Source organism: Pipra filicauda, unplaced genomic scaffold (genome assembly GCF_003945595.2).
Source record: "Pipra filicauda isolate LSUMZ 115617 unplaced genomic scaffold, ASM394559v2 scaffold187_size1440530_pilon, whole genome shotgun sequence".
Taxonomy (NCBI): domain Eukaryota; kingdom Metazoa; phylum Chordata; class Aves; order Passeriformes; family Pipridae; genus Pipra; species Pipra filicauda.
In genome coordinates this window covers 651,922-672,199 of record NW_024104295.1, presented here as the reverse complement: position 1 = coordinate 672,199, position 20,278 = coordinate 651,922, and the positions used below count along the sequence as shown (strand labels likewise).

General features: G+C 39.2%; 1 protein-coding gene across 5 annotated transcripts in view; it reads right to left on the bottom strand.

Moving 5' to 3' along the window:
* Positions 1–4,740, bottom strand: part of KIAA1217 (KIAA1217 ortholog) — a 233,054-nt gene extending 228,314 nt beyond the window's left edge. For 2 of the 5 annotated variants that reach the window (XM_027751734.2, XM_039380161.1), the window contains exon 1: positions 4,321–4,732. In XM_027751734.2, the coding sequence (XP_027607535.2) occupies positions 4,321–4,540 (220 nt within the window). In that variant the 5' untranslated portion in view covers positions 4,541–4,732. Of the gene's footprint in view, positions 1–4,320 lie in introns of all 5 variants that reach the window. The other 3 variants (XM_027751716.2, XM_027751733.2, XM_039380160.1) reach the window with 3 other exon arrangements.
* Positions 4,741–20,278: the final 15,538 nt, after the last annotated feature.

Sequence of the window (20,278 nt, the reverse complement as noted above, 5' to 3'; positions counted from 1 at the left end):
CTGTCAGGAAATGCTGTGAAATGGAAGTTCCTAACAGATAAATTCTTGGGCTTAAACATTCCATAGATATTACTTGAATGTCAGAAAGAATAATTTCCAAACTTTGGCCATGATTCAATATCTCTTTATTTAAAGACAATAACATTCTTGGAGATAATTAGTAATACACATATGGATTATATAGTCATTGTTATGTTGGAGTTTGTCATAAAAGCAAAATAGGGAAAATATAATTAATTCCACTTTCTGTGGTGCTATTATTGCTTGTTTTACATGAAGAGGCCAGAGATATGAAACCCACTACATCCCTAAAGTCCTTTGGCCCCCATCTAATAACTAGGGATGGAACAAACAGGTTTTGTCTAGTTTTGGATCCAAATGAATATGGGATACCAAAAGCTTTTGTATAAAAGTATTGGCCTTGCATTCCAATCACCGTAAATTGCAAAGTAAAGTGCAGAGGAGAAACCGAGGAGGAAAATCTAATGGAAAAAAACAGAGTGAAAAATAAAGCAAAGTGAAACTATATGAAAGCAAATAATAAAGCAAATATCAAAATTCAATAAAAGGGCACAGAGAAAGGAAATTGAAAAGGGAGACATTAGTATATTCTCTGCTCTTCTTGGAGGAAAGTATGGGTGACAGAAATTCATAAAGTTCTCCAATCAGTAACACATCCCAAAGGTAAAAAAATCCTATTTTAATTGATTCAGTCTTAAAACTGAGAATGAAAAGAGAAAGCCTTACCTATCTCCATTTTTTCTTTAAACCACCAAATCCTAAAATGACATTGAGTTTGAAAAGATAGTTCCTCACCACATGTACAATGACAAAACTGAGATTGTCTCTGCAACCCTTTTTCCTACTCCACATGCACATGTGCTGCACTACAGTCTTTCCTTACCCACAGCCCCATCCCATCCTTCACACAGGCCATCGTCTTGTTCTCCTCACAAAATGAACAGGACTCACTTCACATTCATGGAATCATCTTAGCTATTCTGGATGTGAACTTGGGGTTCATGTACCACATGCTTGTCAGATCTTGGTCTGAAGACCAAGCAACAAATTTTGTAGTCTGGGTCTAAATATTCCTCATTACTGTAATAAAGTAGGTAAATTTTTGTAAAATGCTGTTCTTACAATAGTCCCTATCAAGTAAGGATTTTATTCAACCCGTTCTTCCCTTTTTTAGCAAGATGAGAACTTGGCATCCAGAGAAATTATGGTCAAAGTTGTTCATTAAATTCAGACAAAGAGTAGCAGATAAGTACGAGATGACCTTCTTGAGTCCTTTGTATTAGACAGTACTTTGTGCAATAAAATTGCAGCTGACACTGACTTCAGTTACTCTTACATCATTTCAGCACTGCAAATCAGAACCCAGGGTCTCAGACTTGCACATACAACTGAACAAAAAACCAAATCCACACAGCCAGCATTCCCCTTTGAAAGTTGAAGCACATCTGATACCACACAGACCTCAGAGGCAGAGAGATTCACTCCAGCCTTTAATGGTTTTACCTACAAGGATTACTTTTGACTCTGCCATAAGCTGCCCCCTTGCTAATAGAATCCAACTTCTCAGTTAAGCACAACTCATCCCATGCACAATGCAGGGCAAGAATCCTGTAGAAAAAGCCCCCAACATACAATCATAATTAAAATGAATCATCATGCTTTACAGTCCCATTAAAATTATAACTGGAATTTTGTATTTCCTATCTGTTAAGCACTGAGCTTTGCTGGATTGCTGTCTGCTAGCACCACTCATGCATGTTATCTTTTTGGTTTTAATTTAACAGACTTTCAAAGAAACCAGAAACGGTGTCATGTTGCTCATGAAGAACTGTAAAGCTCACCAGTAGAAAGTAGTCCAGATGACCCAGGTTGATCTCTTGTGCACAGACCAAGATTTTAAGGGGTAACACACACACACACACACACACACACACAGAGGACCATGGGGGTTTCACTGACATTACATGACACTGAATAAAGGCTGGTTAAACCCCTCTTCCATGTCAGGTTGTTCAGGACCCCACTGCCTGCCTAACAGAGCCTCCTGCTCCCACTTCCCCATTCCAGCCCCTTTGACACACCTGTTCCTAAAAACCAATCCTTCTTTGCCATTTTTTGATCCTCCAACCACCAGTCTTCTTCCCCCAGGAGTTGTCTGCCTCCCCTCACTATGCTCCCTACTTTAGCCATCTCATTCAGCCTGTACCTGCCCTCTTTACCACTTCAAGTTCTTATAAATACCCTTTGGCTGCTGCTCATGCTCTCCTGTGTTACTCAGCCTTGACCCCAGGGCACTGCCTTGTGGCTCCTATACCCTCCAGTGCTTCATTTGGCTTCTGCCATATCTGCCACCCCTCCACCATCCAGTTCGGTACCAGCTTCTCACAAAACATCTTCCAAATCACTCTGGTCAACGCTTGGACTCCATTGGGGGCCATCCAGCCAGTCCCATTTTCAGAGAAAAAACCCCACACTCTGCATTTTCATCACCCTTATAAATACGCTCCCTTCAGAAGTATCAATGTTTATTTTTCAACAACTCTTGCAAAAACAATCCACAGAACATCTTGCCTAATGTACCAATTGTCCCAATGCAGAAAGCCAGTACTTAACAGGGATTAACTCATGCTCAGGAAGACAGTAAGTGTAAGCTATAAATACTAAAAGCACATGCCAGGATGCAGCACTACCGATACCCACTACGTTTCTCTTTTAGAGAAATTTCACCAAAAACACTAAGCAGCGAGTGGAACCCTTGCTTGTAGTTGCAAAGCATTATATAGTTCAAAAACATCTAAATAAAATGAGTAAAAGCAAGAAGTGAGAGTGCCATAAAGATTACATCCCTTAAAAGGACACACTTGCTATTCTGTAAATCCCAATGACTTCCTTTTCTCAATGTGCCAAATAAATGAGATAACACAAAGGGAAGAAACTACTGTTTAAAAACCTTAAGCTTGGTGAAAAACATACTGTTACAGGGTTTTCTATGAACATTTTCAAATTTTAAAAATTTGACTGAGAAACATCATGTACTATAGCATCAATAAATATTTGTTACCAGGGCAGAAAGAATTGTACATCTGCTTTTTTTGGAATGAAAGTTTTAATTTCTTGTGTGCATAGCAAGATCAAAAATGAGTTTCCACATTACATCTCTAAATAAGCAAGATGTTCTACGAGCAAGACCAGAAGTTTAAGCCCTCCCACCTCCAGCTTTTCTATTTGCTCTCTTCTGCCTTTAATAAAGTGCTTCAGACCCAGTCTCCTTTGTAGAAACAAACAGATCATCCATCTCCCTGAGTAAGACTAGGTGTCATCACTTCTCCCTTCTTTGTGAAATAATAAAAGTCATACTGCAGGAAAAAAAATCTTTTAAACCGTATTCAGCTGGGAATAAAAACTGTGACCTTGGATGCCATGTGTGCAAAATCAAAGTACAGTTTCAAGTTACAAAGGTCTGTAATTTACACTTCTTTTTCCTACGGATTTAGGATGGAGTGACAGCAATTTTTATTCTAGATTGAAAGGATTCTGCTTCTTGTTTATATTAAAATATAGAACCTATGAAAAGCCCGACTAGAATACTACTACCTTTATTTCCTGATTAGAATGGCAACTTACCCTCATTTTTCGCCATGCAGATTAAATAGCTACTTTTAAATGCAGTTCTAAGGAGTACCTTCACAAAAACTAAGTCAAAAAGAGGCAGTGATAATGTTCCTACAGCCCATTGCTCAACAGATCAGTGAAAGTAGATCGTAATCTTATATTATCCTCCACATTTGTTTGCATTCTGAAAGCATATAAGCCTTTCCAAATACAGTTGATCTGTTTAGTTTTTATAGAAGAAATCAACTCCCAGCTGCCTTGTTAGGACCCTTGAAAAGGAATTTTACTTGTAAGGTTGAAAGATTCTGTGCCTGCACTGATGTCTGTTTTCTCATGTTATTTAATCTTTCTCACACTTGCTAATAATTTCAAATTATAATTTCAAATAAAGCTTCCCAATACAGTGTCACATTTAGACTGTAAAAGACTGTGATTTACCACTTTGACAGCCCAGCATTTTAGCTTCTATACAGCACCCAGCTACAAATGAACAACAAAAATATTTTGAGCCCTTTTATTTTCAAAACAAATGCTTTATGTACAAATCTCTCTCGTTCAGCAACAATACACACACACATATACACACACACCCCTATTATACAATAACTGATGTTTGGGGTTTATTAAAAGCACAATAATTGCAAATGCATTTGATTGTTTCTTATACAGCATGAAATAACCAGTTACCTTTCAGGAAAGGAGCCCTCCGTGGCACAAGCCCTTCTGTGATTTCCACCTGCTCCTGCTGATGCTGTTTAACCAGATTTCCTTCGCTGCCAGCTCTCAAAATCTTTTCACCTAGCCTAATTTTTCGTGATCGGCTGTTAAAATCTTCTTTTCTAGACAAAGGCGATTTAGGAGCTGTATTGGCTGACAAAGGTCGAGCCAAGCGAGAAGGTTTGGACATTCTGCTTGTGCAGGAATTTACCTGCTCCAAAAGCAATTTCTAAAAAAATCCTTCCCAGCTCACTTTCCAGCACAGAGGCTGTGGAGTTTGTGTGTGCAGCGCAGCTGGATGTGAAGTGCTGTGCTGCCAGTCCGATCAGTTTTAAACACCAAGCGTTGGGTGGTCACGCAGTTTCCCGGACCTGTGGAATGTGAATGTGTGCTGGGGTAAAGCAGATGACTCTGTCCTGGTGCTGAGTCCCAACCACGCTGTGGCAAGGAAATGCTCTTCCGGGGGCTGTCTCAAACTCCCGCTGTGCACCGACGAGGTGCCGGGCAGCACCCGAGCAGAAGAGGAATGCTCCACCTACACAGGTACAACGTGAAAAACCACCCAGGCACGGGATTACCTTTGCGTGCGGGACCTTCCTGCACTCCTTTCCCAACCCTCTCTCTCTCTCTCAAACACTGTCTTGTTTCAGCAGATTTCTTCACTGTGCACCAAAACCACACTGTTTCAGCACTGTATGGTAAATGCCTAATGTCAAGAACCCATTTGTCTTTGAGTTAAACACAGTGCAATCTTAAATTGGATTAAATGATGCATATTCTCCTAGCATTGTATTATCTAATTCACCAAAAGAAATGAAAGATTGACAGCAAATATCATCTCTGTTTGTTAAATGGCCCAAATCCCTTATTATTAGCTGGCATTGTTTAGGAAGTAACGCTTTAGCACAGAATACTGCTCATTATACTGTCCTGTTTCACTGGTACGTATTCACCTAAAAAAGCCCTGGCTTCTTGCACATTACAGATAACCATGTCCTTTATTGACTCTAAAGAAAAAAATTCCTGACCTTAGGCTAAATTATTTCAAACCTCAGTTCCTGGGTGCTCTTCTTTGAAAATGCCTAGGCAAATTCTGCCTAACTTTCTCTGCCAGCTCTGTGCTTGTGAATGCTGCCAAGATGCAGAGTATGTGGTCACATGAAAAGAAAATTCCATTCACTATAATTTTGGATACAACTTCTAAGGAAAAAAAACCACAGTGCAAACAAAAGAAAACATCATAGCTACAGTTACAGTAAAATCTTCACTCTGAATTTTAAAATGTATTCCTCAATATCCCAGGCAAGTAGTATGCTGTATCAATGATAGAATAGGAGGAGCCATTTTATTTCAAAACTAGAACAAACATAAACAAATCAATATCACACGAGTTAAAGTACTAATAGTTATTTAGGAGAAATGCTTAACAAGCAAAAAGACAGCAAAACATGACTGAATTATTACAGACATTCCTCATTTTCTGAGACGGCAATTGTGTAATGCAGAAAAATATTTTTGCAAGTTATTTCCATTTTTTTTTCAAGAATCCCACGTTAAATAGGTAATTGTTTATGCTTTCTCTATAAAGCATATTGCCTATTGCTTTGTTGCCCCATCAAGAACAGGACAGATTAAGTGCGACACAGCAAGCCTTGCCATGATATTATTCTGCATATTATATCAATACAGAAGGAGCTCTAAGTGAGTGGGAAGATTTCAACTCACAAGGAGGAACTTCACAGACATGGGAGTAACTCTGGGCTAATTAGCAGCGCTCTCTCTCTAGCAACATAGCAACAAGAGATGGGGAAAAGAGAGCCATTATCCATCAGCTTTTGAGAGGAAAGGTGTGGGCCTAAGTTGTCCATTTGGATGCCAAGGTGACACTTCTGCACTGAAAGACAGCAGCAACATCCTGATTGACACTTGTTTTTGAAAAGGAAGCAGCTCTTTGTCTCATAGCAGAGACACAGCCATGCAGAAATGGGGTGAGTCAAAGATGTTCCTCAAACAAGGGAAATTCCTGGAATAGTCCAGTTGGAGACGGGCATTTTCAGTAATATCTTGGTGCCTGAGTAGCAATCAGGTGCCTAATGGCACTGTGTCATGTGAGGAGAGGCTGAGAGAGCTGTGACTTCTCAGCCTGGAGGAGAGCTGTGCATAAACATCTCATGTGGGAATGAAAGGGGAGGGAGCCTGACTGTTCTCAGTAGTGCCCAGCAACAGGATAAGAGACAATCAGCACAAATTGAAATACAGGGAAAAAAGAACATAATAAAAGGCTTTTTACACAGAGAAAGTGATCAGACACTGGCACAGGTTGACCAGAGAGTTCATGAAGTCTCCATCCTTGGATATAAGCAACACCCAACCAGGCACAGCCTTGACCAGCCCGCTGTAGCTGAGCCTGCCCGAGCTGGGGGTTGGACTAGGCAATCTCCAGAACTGCCTTCCCATTCCCCACCATTCTGTCATTCTGTATTGTCAAATTTATTCAGAGGCTATTTATAATCTGGAAGCTTAAATATCTTTAAATCTGTCCAATAGTAGATGTCCAACCTTCTTTCTTCAAAGTCCCAGCAGTTAAACTGTGCCATGCCTGACTGCCACGTTTGGGAGGATTTGCTTCCTTTCTGGTCAAAACTCCCTTTTAGCCCCTTGAAGTCTGTGGCATGATGTTCCCCCAAAAAGTCTTGTTTTTTTGTTTTAAAGGCTCTGAGATGTGAAGCTGGTGATTCCAACTATGAGTGTCGAACCTTTAAAAAAAAAGCCACCAACCAAAAAACCCTACCAACTCAAAAAAAACCCAAAACACCAAAAACAACCCCAACAACCCCATCCAGAACTCCCCTAGACCCCAAAATAATCATAAACTGAGGTTGCTTTGCTGATTGTGTTTCAGCCTGGATGTAGACAGTGAACCAGTACCCTCATGGGATGGAACAGCATGAGAGCTTGCAACCCAGGATTGCTGCCAGCTCCCCACCACCCACATCCCACCTGCACATGTCCTCACTCCTCAGGCCAGCTCCCCTGAAGGCCTGGGCTCCACTCGGCTGTGGGGCAGGTCCCTTCCTGCCATCCCGCCCCCTCCACCACAGGTTCTTAACAAAGCTCCCCAGGGAGCAAGTCTTTCATCAGTTCTCAGGCTTTTTGAAGCCCCAAGCTACTCTTTTGAACTACTTTAGAAAAAAACCCAAACCCACAAAACCGAAAATAAACAAACAAAAAACCTGAACAAAAAGTCCAGAACAAATCCAACCCTTTTTCTCTAGGATTTCAGATAGCAAGCTTCGGCTAGGTAGAGACATCCATATTGATGTAACATACCATTAAGCAAAAAACAGTTCAGTTTGTCAGGTTTTTGTAAAGTACTGTAGGAATATTTCTAGAGCTTTGTGTCAATGAATGAACTCTGTCACTGCCTCACACAGCAGAAACTAATATTAAGGTAGCAACAGTGCTGTCCATGCATTTTAATAATCACATATGTGATATTTTTAGAAAATATTTTTAGAAAGCCATACACTTTCCATACACTGTTTCAAACAATGTCCTTTTAGTTTCAAAACTAACTTCTCCTCTTTCCTGCCTAGAAAATAAACTACTGCTGAAATATGACAACAAGAATTTGTTAAGAATTAGCTAACAGAAGGCATTTTTACCATAGCGTATGAGATAGGCTATGATACCGCTATTAACATAAGTAATGTTTGTGCCCTCTGGGATTAAAGAAACATGACTATAGAAGTTATTAATCCAAACAAAGCATTTGCAAAGCTTGAAATTCCCTTTTTTGGGCACCCATGAAGTTCTAGTTTACATTTGCACGTAAAGAGCTGGGAAGGGGAGAGGATCCCTTGCACGTGAAGCAGGAAAAATTGGGAGTTGATGCTGTACAGTTCAGGATGTGGTATTTTCTCAGCCTCGCCAAATCCTCTACCCTATTTTGGCCTGCAACTATCTAAAGAGAGAAAGGCATGAATACACAAATATTTCAGCTCCAGCAGACTCTTTCCAAACTGTTGACAAGCAAAACTGCTACACTAGTAAATGGAAGTTGCAGGTGCAGAAGTTAAAACCGCAAATTAATGAAGTCTTCTCTTTACAAAATTACGCAAGTAACCAGATGGCATAACATTTTCAGCATGAAATAAGAAATAAATGTATAGGCACCAAAAAAGCAAGATCAGTGATGAAAACTATTTCAGATGCAAGTCACAGATAGGTATGGAATGTAATAATAATAAAAAAAAAGCTTAGTGCTTCAGAGAGGTACATTTTCTACTAACTGAAGCATGCAAAATTAGTGACAAGTTAATTTTGCAGATGTTAAAGCTTTCTTAGAACTATGTACTAGTGCTTTATTTTTCCATATATGATTTCTGAAATAGTTACATAATACAGAAGATGCTTCATGTTCCACATATCGAGACCCATTTTAAAACATTTCACACAAATCTAAAGACATTCTTCCTGAGAAAATAAACAATGCAAAAGAAACCTAGTCATTAATTCAATGAGACGTGAACCCCCAACAGAAAGCAAGCCGTAATTATGGCAAGTCCTGTTACTCTTGAATATGGTCTTAAAAAGGAGTCTGTTAAGGGTCCTGCTGTAATATAGTAGCTGCCTAGAAGATGCTATAATTAAAGCGGAGTTGTCGTTTCTATCAGGAAATCCTGTTCCAGAGATTTACTACTCAGCCATAAAAATTTAATCTCAGCTTCAAGTCTTAAAAAAAAAATCTAAAACTGAAAAAAAACCCCTTCAGGTCTACTTTATTTCCTTTTTGTCAAATTTTAGAAAATTAAACCATAGCAAAACCTTTCTTAAAGATAGAAGAGTTTACAGCTGTGGAGCCTGAATAATTTATTGTACCCCAAACTCAGAAATACCATCAGTAGAGGCAGAGTTAATTTTCTTTATTATTCTGTCACTTCTGCATCTTATATTTGGCTTTGGCTCAAGACCGTCAAAGTGTTTTGCCTGAGTACACAGGCCTGTGGCCTACTATTAAAGTGTCTGTACATATTGAACTATATCATGGTTATGGGTTTTCTAAACCAGTATAAAAACATCACTACTGTCCCTCACCTGTTGTTGTTCTGTCCTCAGGATGCTTTTTGACTACTACACTTGGTTCCCTTCCCCACTTGAAGGGTTTATATGAGCCTAAGCACACTTACACACAGGTAACTGCATATACCAATGGATGAACAGTGCAGAAACAGTGGGGCATTTGTGTGCAAACAAAGCCATTAATGTTTGAAATGTTTGCCAAGATTGTTGCTAAGATTTCCAGTTGGTGCCAACTGTGATGGCAGGCTTAAGTACCTCATCCTGACAAAACAGGTTACTCACTAAGCAATTCCAGAGGGAACAATCAGCTGTTAGCAGCTGCCCATGCAATTCATAAAAAATACTTTTTTTTTAAAGAATGTTACCTTCTTCTATATATCAGCCACTCACAGAAGAATACAAAATTCAAATATTTATTTCATATTTAAATTATTGCTAAAGTCTAACAAAGTGTTATGTGACTTGGCTGTAATGACTAAAAGCTAAAATTTATACAATCTTGGTTCAAAGTTGTTTCGCTTGTTCTGATGTTTTAATCAAATCAAATAAGAACTTAGGCTCAGTATGTTCTTAAAGGAATACCCTTTAGCTATAAACCACAGGAGATCATCTCTATTACTATTTTGTTGTTAAATAACATATGAATAGTGCCTTCCACATCTGCAGTTATTTCACATTAGATTCTTAAAGCATTTTAAAGATGCGCACAAAAATATCTTTTGCCAAATTTATAGCAGTTTTGTAGTAGTTTTTTAGTAAAAAAGAAAGGTGTCCAAGTTTCAAAATCTCTTCTGAAATTATGTAAATGAAACTATGTCTGGCTTAGTCTTTATACGCCTTTATAAAGGCTTCACCTTTATATAGTGGCTATGCCACTATAAAAAGGGGAGGGAGAGAAACAACTTGAAACACTACACTGACATTTTACTCTGGACAAAATGTAAGTTTCAAATGTTGGTTGCTAATTTTTTTTAGCATTACTATAGCCTTCTCTAGCTTTTTGTATCGTCGTTTTCAAATAGCGACCTCTTAATAAAAGAATAACCTTTAAAAGAGCTCTAACATATCAAAAATACAACACGGAGTGCTTAAAGCTTTACAAAAAATAAAATATGCCTTACAGAAAATCAGCCCTTATGATGATTTGAATGAAATCTTGGAATGAACAGAAGAGGAAATAGGTAGGACGCAAGAGCAGACTGAATATGCCAGGAGACAAACACAATCCTTGACTAACAGAATCCTACCCATATTGTCAAGGCACAGATAAGCCATTTTCATTGTGACAATATTCCTCTTTCATCCTGAAGTTCTACGTCATCCACACAGGGGGAGAAAATAGGAAAAGTAAGTAAAAAGTGAAAGAAGGACAAACTTCAGGCATGAAGGTAATCCACTCATATCCCCCATGAAGTATTTTAACTATTCCTCGTCCACCCAAGTCCCATTAATTGCACCCCAGGTGGATGCTGCAGTGGATACTCTCAAAAGGAAGAGGAAACTACAAAGAAAAGAGAACAATGGGAAGACAGTGGTCATCCTCTGAAGATGGTGGTGAGAAGCAACAGTTGTCAAGGGCAGCCTTGGCTGAACTATCCCAGTCTTTTTCCACCACAGACATTGGATGTAAAGAAAAATCCCTACAGGTCTACGGAAATGAGAAGGCAAACAAGCAGATACAGAACTCTTTGTAGTCAGGTATTACAAAAACCGTCATTTGGGGCCTTTTTTTGAAGCAAAAATAATAGTCAGAGACACCATATAAACTGCAGACAGGCACAGAGAGTGTTCTGCCAATCCAGTGTGATCAGGAGCAGCCCTGGGAGGGATGACTTAGCCAACTGCAGAATAAAAAATATATTTGTCTATTTGTGAGATGCAATATTTTTTGGACACCTATTAATGAATATTTCAAGAAACTAATATGATCAGCTGTCTGTGATTTTTGTGTGGTTTTAGGCACCACAGAAAAGAAAAAAAGACTCCCATAAGTCCCATTTAAAATATGCATCATCACACTGCAGCAAGCTTTACTTTTGGCACACTGTTACTTAACTCAGATGTACAATGTTCTCTTCTGTGTCAAAATTTCAAATGACTCATGTTCCTCATGAGAAGAAGAAGAGGGGCAGACACTGATCTCTTCTCTGTGGTGACCAGAGGCAGGACCCGAGGGAATAGCCTGAAGTTGTGTCAAGGGAGGCTTAATTTGGATATTAGAAAAAAATTCTTCCCCCAGAGATTGGGCACTGGAAAAGGCTCCCCAGGGAAGTGGTCACAGCACCAAGCCTGACAGAGTTCAAGAAGTGTTTGGATGATACTCTCAGGCACATGGTGTGGCTCCTGGGGAGGGTCCTGTGCAGGGCTGGGAGTTGGACTCGATGATCCTTGTGGGTCCCTTTCAACTTGGCATATTCTGTGATTCTGCGCTGAATTTAATTCCTTCTGTCACTTACTTGTCCTTACAATAACAAGTGCCCTATAATGCTGGTTGCATGGGTTTGAGTAAATTGTCTATAAACAGTCAGATGCTTGATCCTTTGCTGTCTGAGCAACTCTGGAGATACAAACACGTTTGTTAAAACAACAATAAAAAATCTGCAAATCCAGTTATCTGTGTTTATATAGCTATATATGATGGCTCAGGTAGTCCAAGTTTACCACAACTCTTCTGAAAAGCGCAGGCAGTGCATCCTCACCTGCTCAAGCCATCTGGAAAGATATTTCTTGGTTACAATCTACCCATAGTTGTAGAGACTAAATGTTCTGAAATCTGGAGATTTTATGCAGATGACTTGATGTCCTGCTTTGCATATTTGATGATTCATTACCTTATTTACATAAATGACAACAAATGGTCCCAATTACTAGCACATAAGACTGAAAATGCTACAGCACAGAGCATGCTTTAGGAATGCAGCAACTGCTCTTTTCTTTATTTCTGGCAGATATTTGGAGTGTCACCCAGGTTACCCTCATGGTTCCTCCAACCTCCATCCTTAGACATTGCTCTTCAGGAACATAAAAGGAAAATTCAATACAGTGTTTAAACAACAGACAGTAGTAGATGGTGAACAAAGAAAGCTGAAAGAGTAGTCTTTCCAGCCAAGAAAAACCTTGAAAAGAACTAATAACCCTATCAATAAAATATAAGGCCTATGAAATATGTTACTAAGAACCTCAAACTATTTTCTGAATGGAAAACTGAACTGGTGACCATGCCAGGTGCAACATATAAATGCAAAATCTCCTCTAAAAAAAGCTCAGTGTCCGTTTGTAAAGTAGGTCAGCACAAGTTAAAATACAAAGGTCTCCTAGTTAGAACAGCTGGGACCAGTTCATCACTGTATGGGTGTAACCCAAAACTGTGTATTCTATAGCCTTCCACGCCATTTCCCAGAACCTGTTATCAGTAGACCATTTACACCCTCTGCCCAGAGCAGCCTGACTCCTCAGGCTATAAACTGGGTGTTAAGAGGCCTGCGAGATAGGAGGGTGCCCTCTGTCCTCACCCATCGTGGAACTCCCTGCCCTGAGGGAAGTACTGGGCATTCCTGCCTCAACTGGAGGATATATAATCTTAGAGTTTTGGGACTTTTTTAACCACTCATGGGATCCAGAGAAAGACTGCAGACCACCACTCTCAACCAGACTGCAACCACCACTCTCGACTGGACTGCAATCACCACTCTTGACCAGACTGCACCAGCACTCTCACCAACAGATTTTCCCCCTCTCCTTTTACTTTGGACTCCGGGGGCACAACAAACACCACTCTGTTCATGCCCCAGGGTGCTGGGTTATACATTTGGGTTTTGTGGATTAAAACCAATTGTTCGTCTGTATAATCATACTTATTGTATTATTTTATTAAATTGTTACTCTGACTTATAATCTCTCTTTTGAGTTGGGTTCATTTCCCCTGCCGGTTTACCTTGAAACCAGCACAAAAGGACACTGCATGACCAGCATTTCTGCCTAGAACCATAAAGGAAATTGGTAAATTGATGTTTTGAATGCATTTTCTGTTTCCCAAAGAGCACATTATTTACTATGCTCAACCAAACAGTGTTCTCTGATCTGGATGTTCTTTATCCTATAATGGTTTGCTGTAATGACTGAAAGATCTAAAAACATACAGTCTTAGTTCAAAGTTTTTAATTTGTACTAACGCATTAATCAAATAAAATAAAAATTTAACTTCAGTATGTTCTTGTTTGAGGTTTAAAATAAAATATTGATGCTATAAGGACTGCTATATAAAGAGCAGACAGACATATGTACTTAATAATATATGCAAATGAAGAGAGGCAGAAAGAAAATAGATGGAAAGAAGAACGGGAAGGAGAACAGTAACTCCCCTCCGGTAAACCCTCCTGTGCTTTTAATGGGATTTGCTATCAGGAAGGCTTCAGTAAGTCTGACCTGAATTCCTTGCACTGAAATACAACCTCCAAATCTATCATGTTATGATATGAACCCTAAAATAAACAGAATAATTCAGAAGTTATTAAAAATTAATGTTACAAATTCTGAGAGCAACCCTTCATGATGTCCCTCATTTTAAGAGTCCTTAAAATGCCTTTCAGTAAAAAGGTCTGTATGGGGGAAAGACTGGAATAACTTGGATCAAAAAAATCAGGTTTCTTACCTCCATAAAGACTACTTGAACAGAAAAAATAGGATTGGTGTAACTTCCATATTTAACACTGGAATTAAACTGATCTTTTCAATGTTTTCTAGACTTTAAAGACAAGTTTGTCAATGATTTACTCCCATGTCAAAATGAAGTTTTTCAATTGCAAATTCAAATAGCTCACAGATAATGTATAAACCTAAAGAACACTACTGCCTTCTCCATTAAATATAACAACTCTGCAATGTTAACAGTCATAAAACATAGTGAAAATGAAGGCAGTGACCACAAAGCTAGCTTTAAGCAAGTAACACTTTCAGGTCTAAAGACAAGACCTTAAAGTGTATTTCACATAAAGCAGTGTCTTCCACTGAATAATCAGTCACCTGCCAAGCATCATGACACATATCTTAATCCTTTTGAAGAGCTCTGTTACATGACAACAGAAAAAAAAAGGAAAAATATTTATTTTATTAACGATGTTTTGGACATTTTCAGCCTAAATTTTCTTTCCAAGCTTCCCCACAATTCTCTACAGCACAAACAAATTAACCATCTTCTTCCACTAGCAGCAATTACCTCTGTTGGTCTATTCTGCAGTTAATAAAATCACAGTCACATATCCCTTAGTAACACCAATTTCATTCTAGTTATTAAAGCCACCTATTCAGGGTTCTACACACAACTGTAATTGCACAGGTAATTTTAATTTGGCGGAACTTAACCACACAACAAGAGTCTGGTCCAGATTCACAGTTTAATCCTATACTTTCTAAGCGAACTATGGCTTAATTTACAGTAATGCCAATGTGTAATGGGATGTTATACTCTACATCAGCCTAGGTTCCATATTTATCTCAGCCATCAGAGTCTGCAGTGAAGAGCTGCTTTCCATTTATTTGACTGAGCATCAAGTTTTACTGTGCTAAATACATTACAAAGTCTGTCAAAAAGGAAGTCCTGCAGTTGCAGTGTGAAGTCACCCACCAGGCACGCTGGAGATGTGATGGTGAGGAAGCCTGGTGGGTGCCTGCACAGAGCAGTTGCCTGGCACAGCCTACGGGACCTGCTGAAGACAAAGAGGTAATTTGGATCAGAGAGGCAGGGAAAGAAGCAAAGATTCAGAAACAAGGGGGTAGAGATTAGGATAAAAAAAAGAGGGGGAAAATTCTGCCCGTTATCATGGCTGTAGCATGTTAGGCATGTTTTCAAGTAGGAGAGAATATATAAGTTGTCGCAGGAATGGGCTCTGTGGCAATGCAAGTGAAATGTCCGTCTGCCTGCTCACATGATTGCAAGGAGTTGCCCTGGGGATTTTCCTCATGGAGCAGCTTTGACCCTCTCCCCTTTCCAAATGCCTGACAGAGCATTATGGAAGAGGCCCCCTTCATCCCTCCATTTAATTTGGAGCGCAGCCCTGAACAAGCCTTGGGACCAGTCCAAGACAGCACAAAATTCACTTAAAACTATGCTCAGGTGACACACAAATGCGACCCCCTGGAATCTCTTTGACCACAGTTGTGATTACCATCCATTATTTTCAGAAAGTCTAGAACTGGATAATCTTTTTATTTTGGTTACTACAAAAAAAAAAACAAGGTCAGAGTTCAACAGGGTGCTAATGGAGACATGCAATCTGCAAAGCATAAATCTCAGACGGGCTCTGTGAGAGGTAAAAACATAAAAACACACCACACCCTGAAATCTTGCTTAAGATGTTTTTCTTTATAGCTAATATTATTAATAAATCAAGATGTGTTGTTTTACCAACTGTTCATAAGACCCTATTAAAATCATAAATATACCAAGGGAACTGTGGGGGTTTACTTATTTCTAAAAAATATATGCTATTGATGAGAAAAAAACTTTCTTAACAATACAAATGATGGAGTGGCAGGCTGGAGTGATGGTGTACTTCAGGGTGATTTGTTCAGCAAAAACAACAGGTGCAGCTGGCTTTTTCCAGCCATAAGTCTTTCCATTTGCAAGCTAATAGTAGGTTGCCAAGTCAATGTATGCCTCACTAGTTTATGTTACACAGAAGGAATTTTTTTAAAGTTTCATAATTGTCACAGAAGGTTAATTTTAGATGAATGAAGAATTCAAAGAACAGTTAATTAAACCCTCAAAAGTGATCTTTTATTAATTTAGGGGGGAAATGCTCATTCCATTTACAAATACCAATTAGGATAAAGGATAAATCAATATGTTTGCATTTATCAACTACTGTTATTCACCACGCAGAATTCAGGAACTTCGATAAAGAATCTCCAATTCCTTCAGTCCTTAATTACAACTCATTAAATTTTCATCAACTTCAAGCTTAGTAGAAAGCAACAGAAATCTTTTGATGGTACCAGCGTTGGCAGCAGCCTATGTTAGATGCTAGAGACATTCTTTGAGTTGTGGAAGTTATTTGGGTTTAGCCAGTTATGTCACTGCCATATCACAGCAACACATCAAGAAATGATAAGAAAATACCCCAATCTCTTCAAGTAAATTCACTCTCCATTCACTTTAAAGCTTTGAAGCAACTTTTAAGATAACCCGTAACACCACTCAGACTCTTAAAAAAAGGAACAGTGAATTGTGAAAGGTATGTGGAGATAATTCAGGATTGCCTGCACTGCAAATGTGTAGCCAGCCTCTCACCACTGCAGCTGCAAAAGGCTTTGGGAGCAGGGTGGCAGTGGTGCAGGAGACCTTGCAAGAAATGTGGTGCTAAAGACACAGAGGAAACAGTAGAGCATCAAGGCTAGAGTTGTGGGAAATCCTTCACCTAGGAATACCTGCTGACACAGGGGCAGATGCGAGGTCAGACCAGGCTGCCCAGGCCTTGAAAGCCTCCATGGATGGAGCCTGCACAACCTCACAGAGCAACCTGTGCTGCTGCTTCACCCTCAGCAGGCTGAAAAAGGTTTCCTTATATCCATTCTAAATCTCCCTCATTCCAATTTCTGTCTCTTGCCCTGGTCACTCACCACATACAGCAGCAAGCAGCAGTCCCCTCCTCACTGTGACCTGCAGGGTTTCTGCAAGGTCCCCCCAAGGTGCCTCTGACCCCACCGAGCCAGCACCGCTCCTTTCCACCTTTCCGCCCAGAGCACCTGCTCCAGCCCCAACATCTCCCTGCCCTCTGGTTTATGGTGTGTTTCCTGAGCTGGAGGGCACCAAACTGGGCAATGTCTGCCTGAGGATTAATGACTGATAAGCAGAGGGCATTGATTCCTTCTGTTGACCTCTTGGCCGTGCCCCTGTCCATGGGACCTAGGACACTGCTGTCTGAGCATATGGACAAACCACTTTTTCCTTTGGACATTTGACTCAGTTATGATTATGTTGTTTTTTTTTTTGTTTAAACTAAAGGTGACACAAAAAATCAGTCTTTAGTGAAGCTAGCACAATAATCAGCATGCAAACTGTAGGAGAGATGGAGAGAGAGGATGAGTGACTGAGCACTGCCCAGAACCAGCTCTTTACATTACAGTGTAATGTGTTTTCAGAAGTATTTCAAGGCTAGAATGCAAACTTAAATATGTGAATACACAAAGAGGAAGTGAATTTTAAGTTCTAGAAAAATGCACAAATCCTCTTGTTAGTACGAGAACAAACTCCTTGGTATCCATTACAGGTACCTTAATTTGAGATTACTTTTTACGTTCTTTGGTCTAGCACCTGATGTAACTGTTAAATGAGAGTCTTATGCATAGTCTAATTGAGTGAATCACAGTTTTAAAAAAGAAACTCCAACATTTTATAAACTACATATAAAATAAGGCTGTACTTAAACTAATTTTACATGACAGTATTTCTATTTTTTCTAAAATCAGATTTTCCATTGCATATTAAAGTAATTTCAAAAAGATTTTAAGATAAGGCCTTTGCTATTATAGGAGAGACTCCTATTACTCAACTTTTCCAAGACCAGGTTCAGATACCAGATGAAAACAGTTTTGTGTGTTTGTGGCTTTAGCATTATTGGTGGATAAGCTTGGTTTTTAAGCTTATGATGTGATTTGAACTGTTTCAACTTTCTTGTTTTATGCATGAATGGGAGACAAAAATTACTACTGAGAAGGAAACAGTTATCACTGAGAACTCATAAAATGTGTAGATTTTTGAAAAGGCTAATATTCTGCTTAAAATGGAACTCAAACATATTATGCTAGGTCCAGCTTCTGTACTGTGTGGAATATTTTTTTTTCCTCAGAACCACAAGACTCTCTTTTTTAAAACAGTAGTTCTCCATAGAATATATTCAAGAGCTATTCTTATTGTGCCAGCAGCATGGAAGCACAAGTGCTTTGAACCTTTGTAAGTTCAGTGATTAGATTGTGCAAGTGTTACAAATGCCTTGTTGAACTATGTAGTATAAGAAGGTTTCAAAGCATACATATCTATATTGGTATATATCTGACATTAGTAAAAATGTGGTGATATGATTACCATATCATAAAGACTTAAAACTTTAAAGTTAAAATTTAACAACAATAACAACAACAACAAAAAACCACAAAAAACTCAAAACAAAATAAAATAATAATAAACAAACAAAACAAAAACCAAAACAAACAAACAAACAAAAAAAACCAACAACACAAAAAAAAAACCCAAAACCCCAAAAATCTGAAGAATAATCAAGAACAAATTGAAATTATTTATTTATTTCTCAAATTAAACTACAAACGTGACATATATTGTCAAATTCTCTGCCTTGGAATCAACCACAGCCACCAGATGTGACTTAAAAACTGCATGCAAGATCCAAGGTTGACTGGTGCAGGAAGGAGGAGGGTTATAGTCCTCTCACTCAGAGGGTAACATTTGAACAACAAATCAACATATACATGAGTATGTTGTTGTTTTTGTAAGTGTGAAGTGTTACATTACCATACTTCATGGGGTAATTGCTGACTGCTAGAAAACAAGATCTGCTTTTCTCCTTCTTCCAAGTCAGACCCAGACCTCACACCTGACCTCCAAAGCAAGCCACAGAACAACAGATGTCCCAAGCCCCTCAGTGTTTCAGAGGCGTTTGGACAATGTCTTAACTTTTGGTGAGCCCTGGATTGCTCAGGCAGTTAGAACTCGATGATCGTTGTAGGTCCCTCCCAACTGAAAATGTTCTATTCTAGTCTATTCTACACAGACACCAGTCTTTCTCCAGGTTGTTAAATTCTGCAGCAAACCGAAAATCATCCAATACTATAAGTAGGACATGGAAAAAGGTAACATAAAAATATGATAGTTCACTCATTTATTCTTATGAAACATGCACATTTGCACAAGTATACAGTAACACAGAATTTGCATCTGGTTTGTGGCATTATACACAGGATGTTGCACTAAACCTATGTACCTGTGGGATTTTTATTCAGTTCTTCAGATGTGAGCAAATAATAGACAGAAGTGAACTGCTGGATCTTTGCCTGAAATATTTATTTTACAAGCCATCTCAATAAAATCAACAATGCTGTAATTGCAAGTAAATCTATGAGCCAGACCAAGTACTCTGGGGTATGGAGCTGAAGTACATGTTTTCCTCTGACATGAGGCACCTTCAAAATTCTTCAGATTTTTTTACTTCCCCTGAACAAAAGGGCTCCTCACAAGTCCAGGACAGAAAAAAGGGCATAAAGTTCCTGCCACAAGTTTGCAGACTGCTTTCTGAGCCACCAGGGCAGCAGCAGACCAGAAACATCCAACCACTTCTCATTATTTCATGTGCACCCTCTCGTTTTTTACCAGGTCACTACAAATAATATTGATAATAGAAACGCTCTGCAAGTTTAGCATCACAACTTTTGGCAAGAAAATTGCCATTGTTCTACAATGAACTGGCATAGAGGCCATGCTGACAAACCAGAGCAAGACTCCACTCCCATGAGCTGCCCCAGGATTATGTTTCCCCACTAAACAGCTGTCTTCAATCACGAAGCCTGCACTTCCTTTTTCAGCATTATTAATCTTAAGAAAAATGGTCGTTTTCCTAGTGGTTTGACATAATCCACGTGGCTGCTCAGCAACATCTTACATAGATGGTCATTCAAACCCTTTTGCACAGTAAATGCCATATGGGAAGGTTGGGGAAACAGGTGATGTTCAGCTTGAGCAAAACTAGTCCTATTAGAGAGACTCCAGAGCTCTGATGAGAATGGGACTGAACATGTGCTTATTACTCCCACTGACAACACTGCTCACATGGGGGTC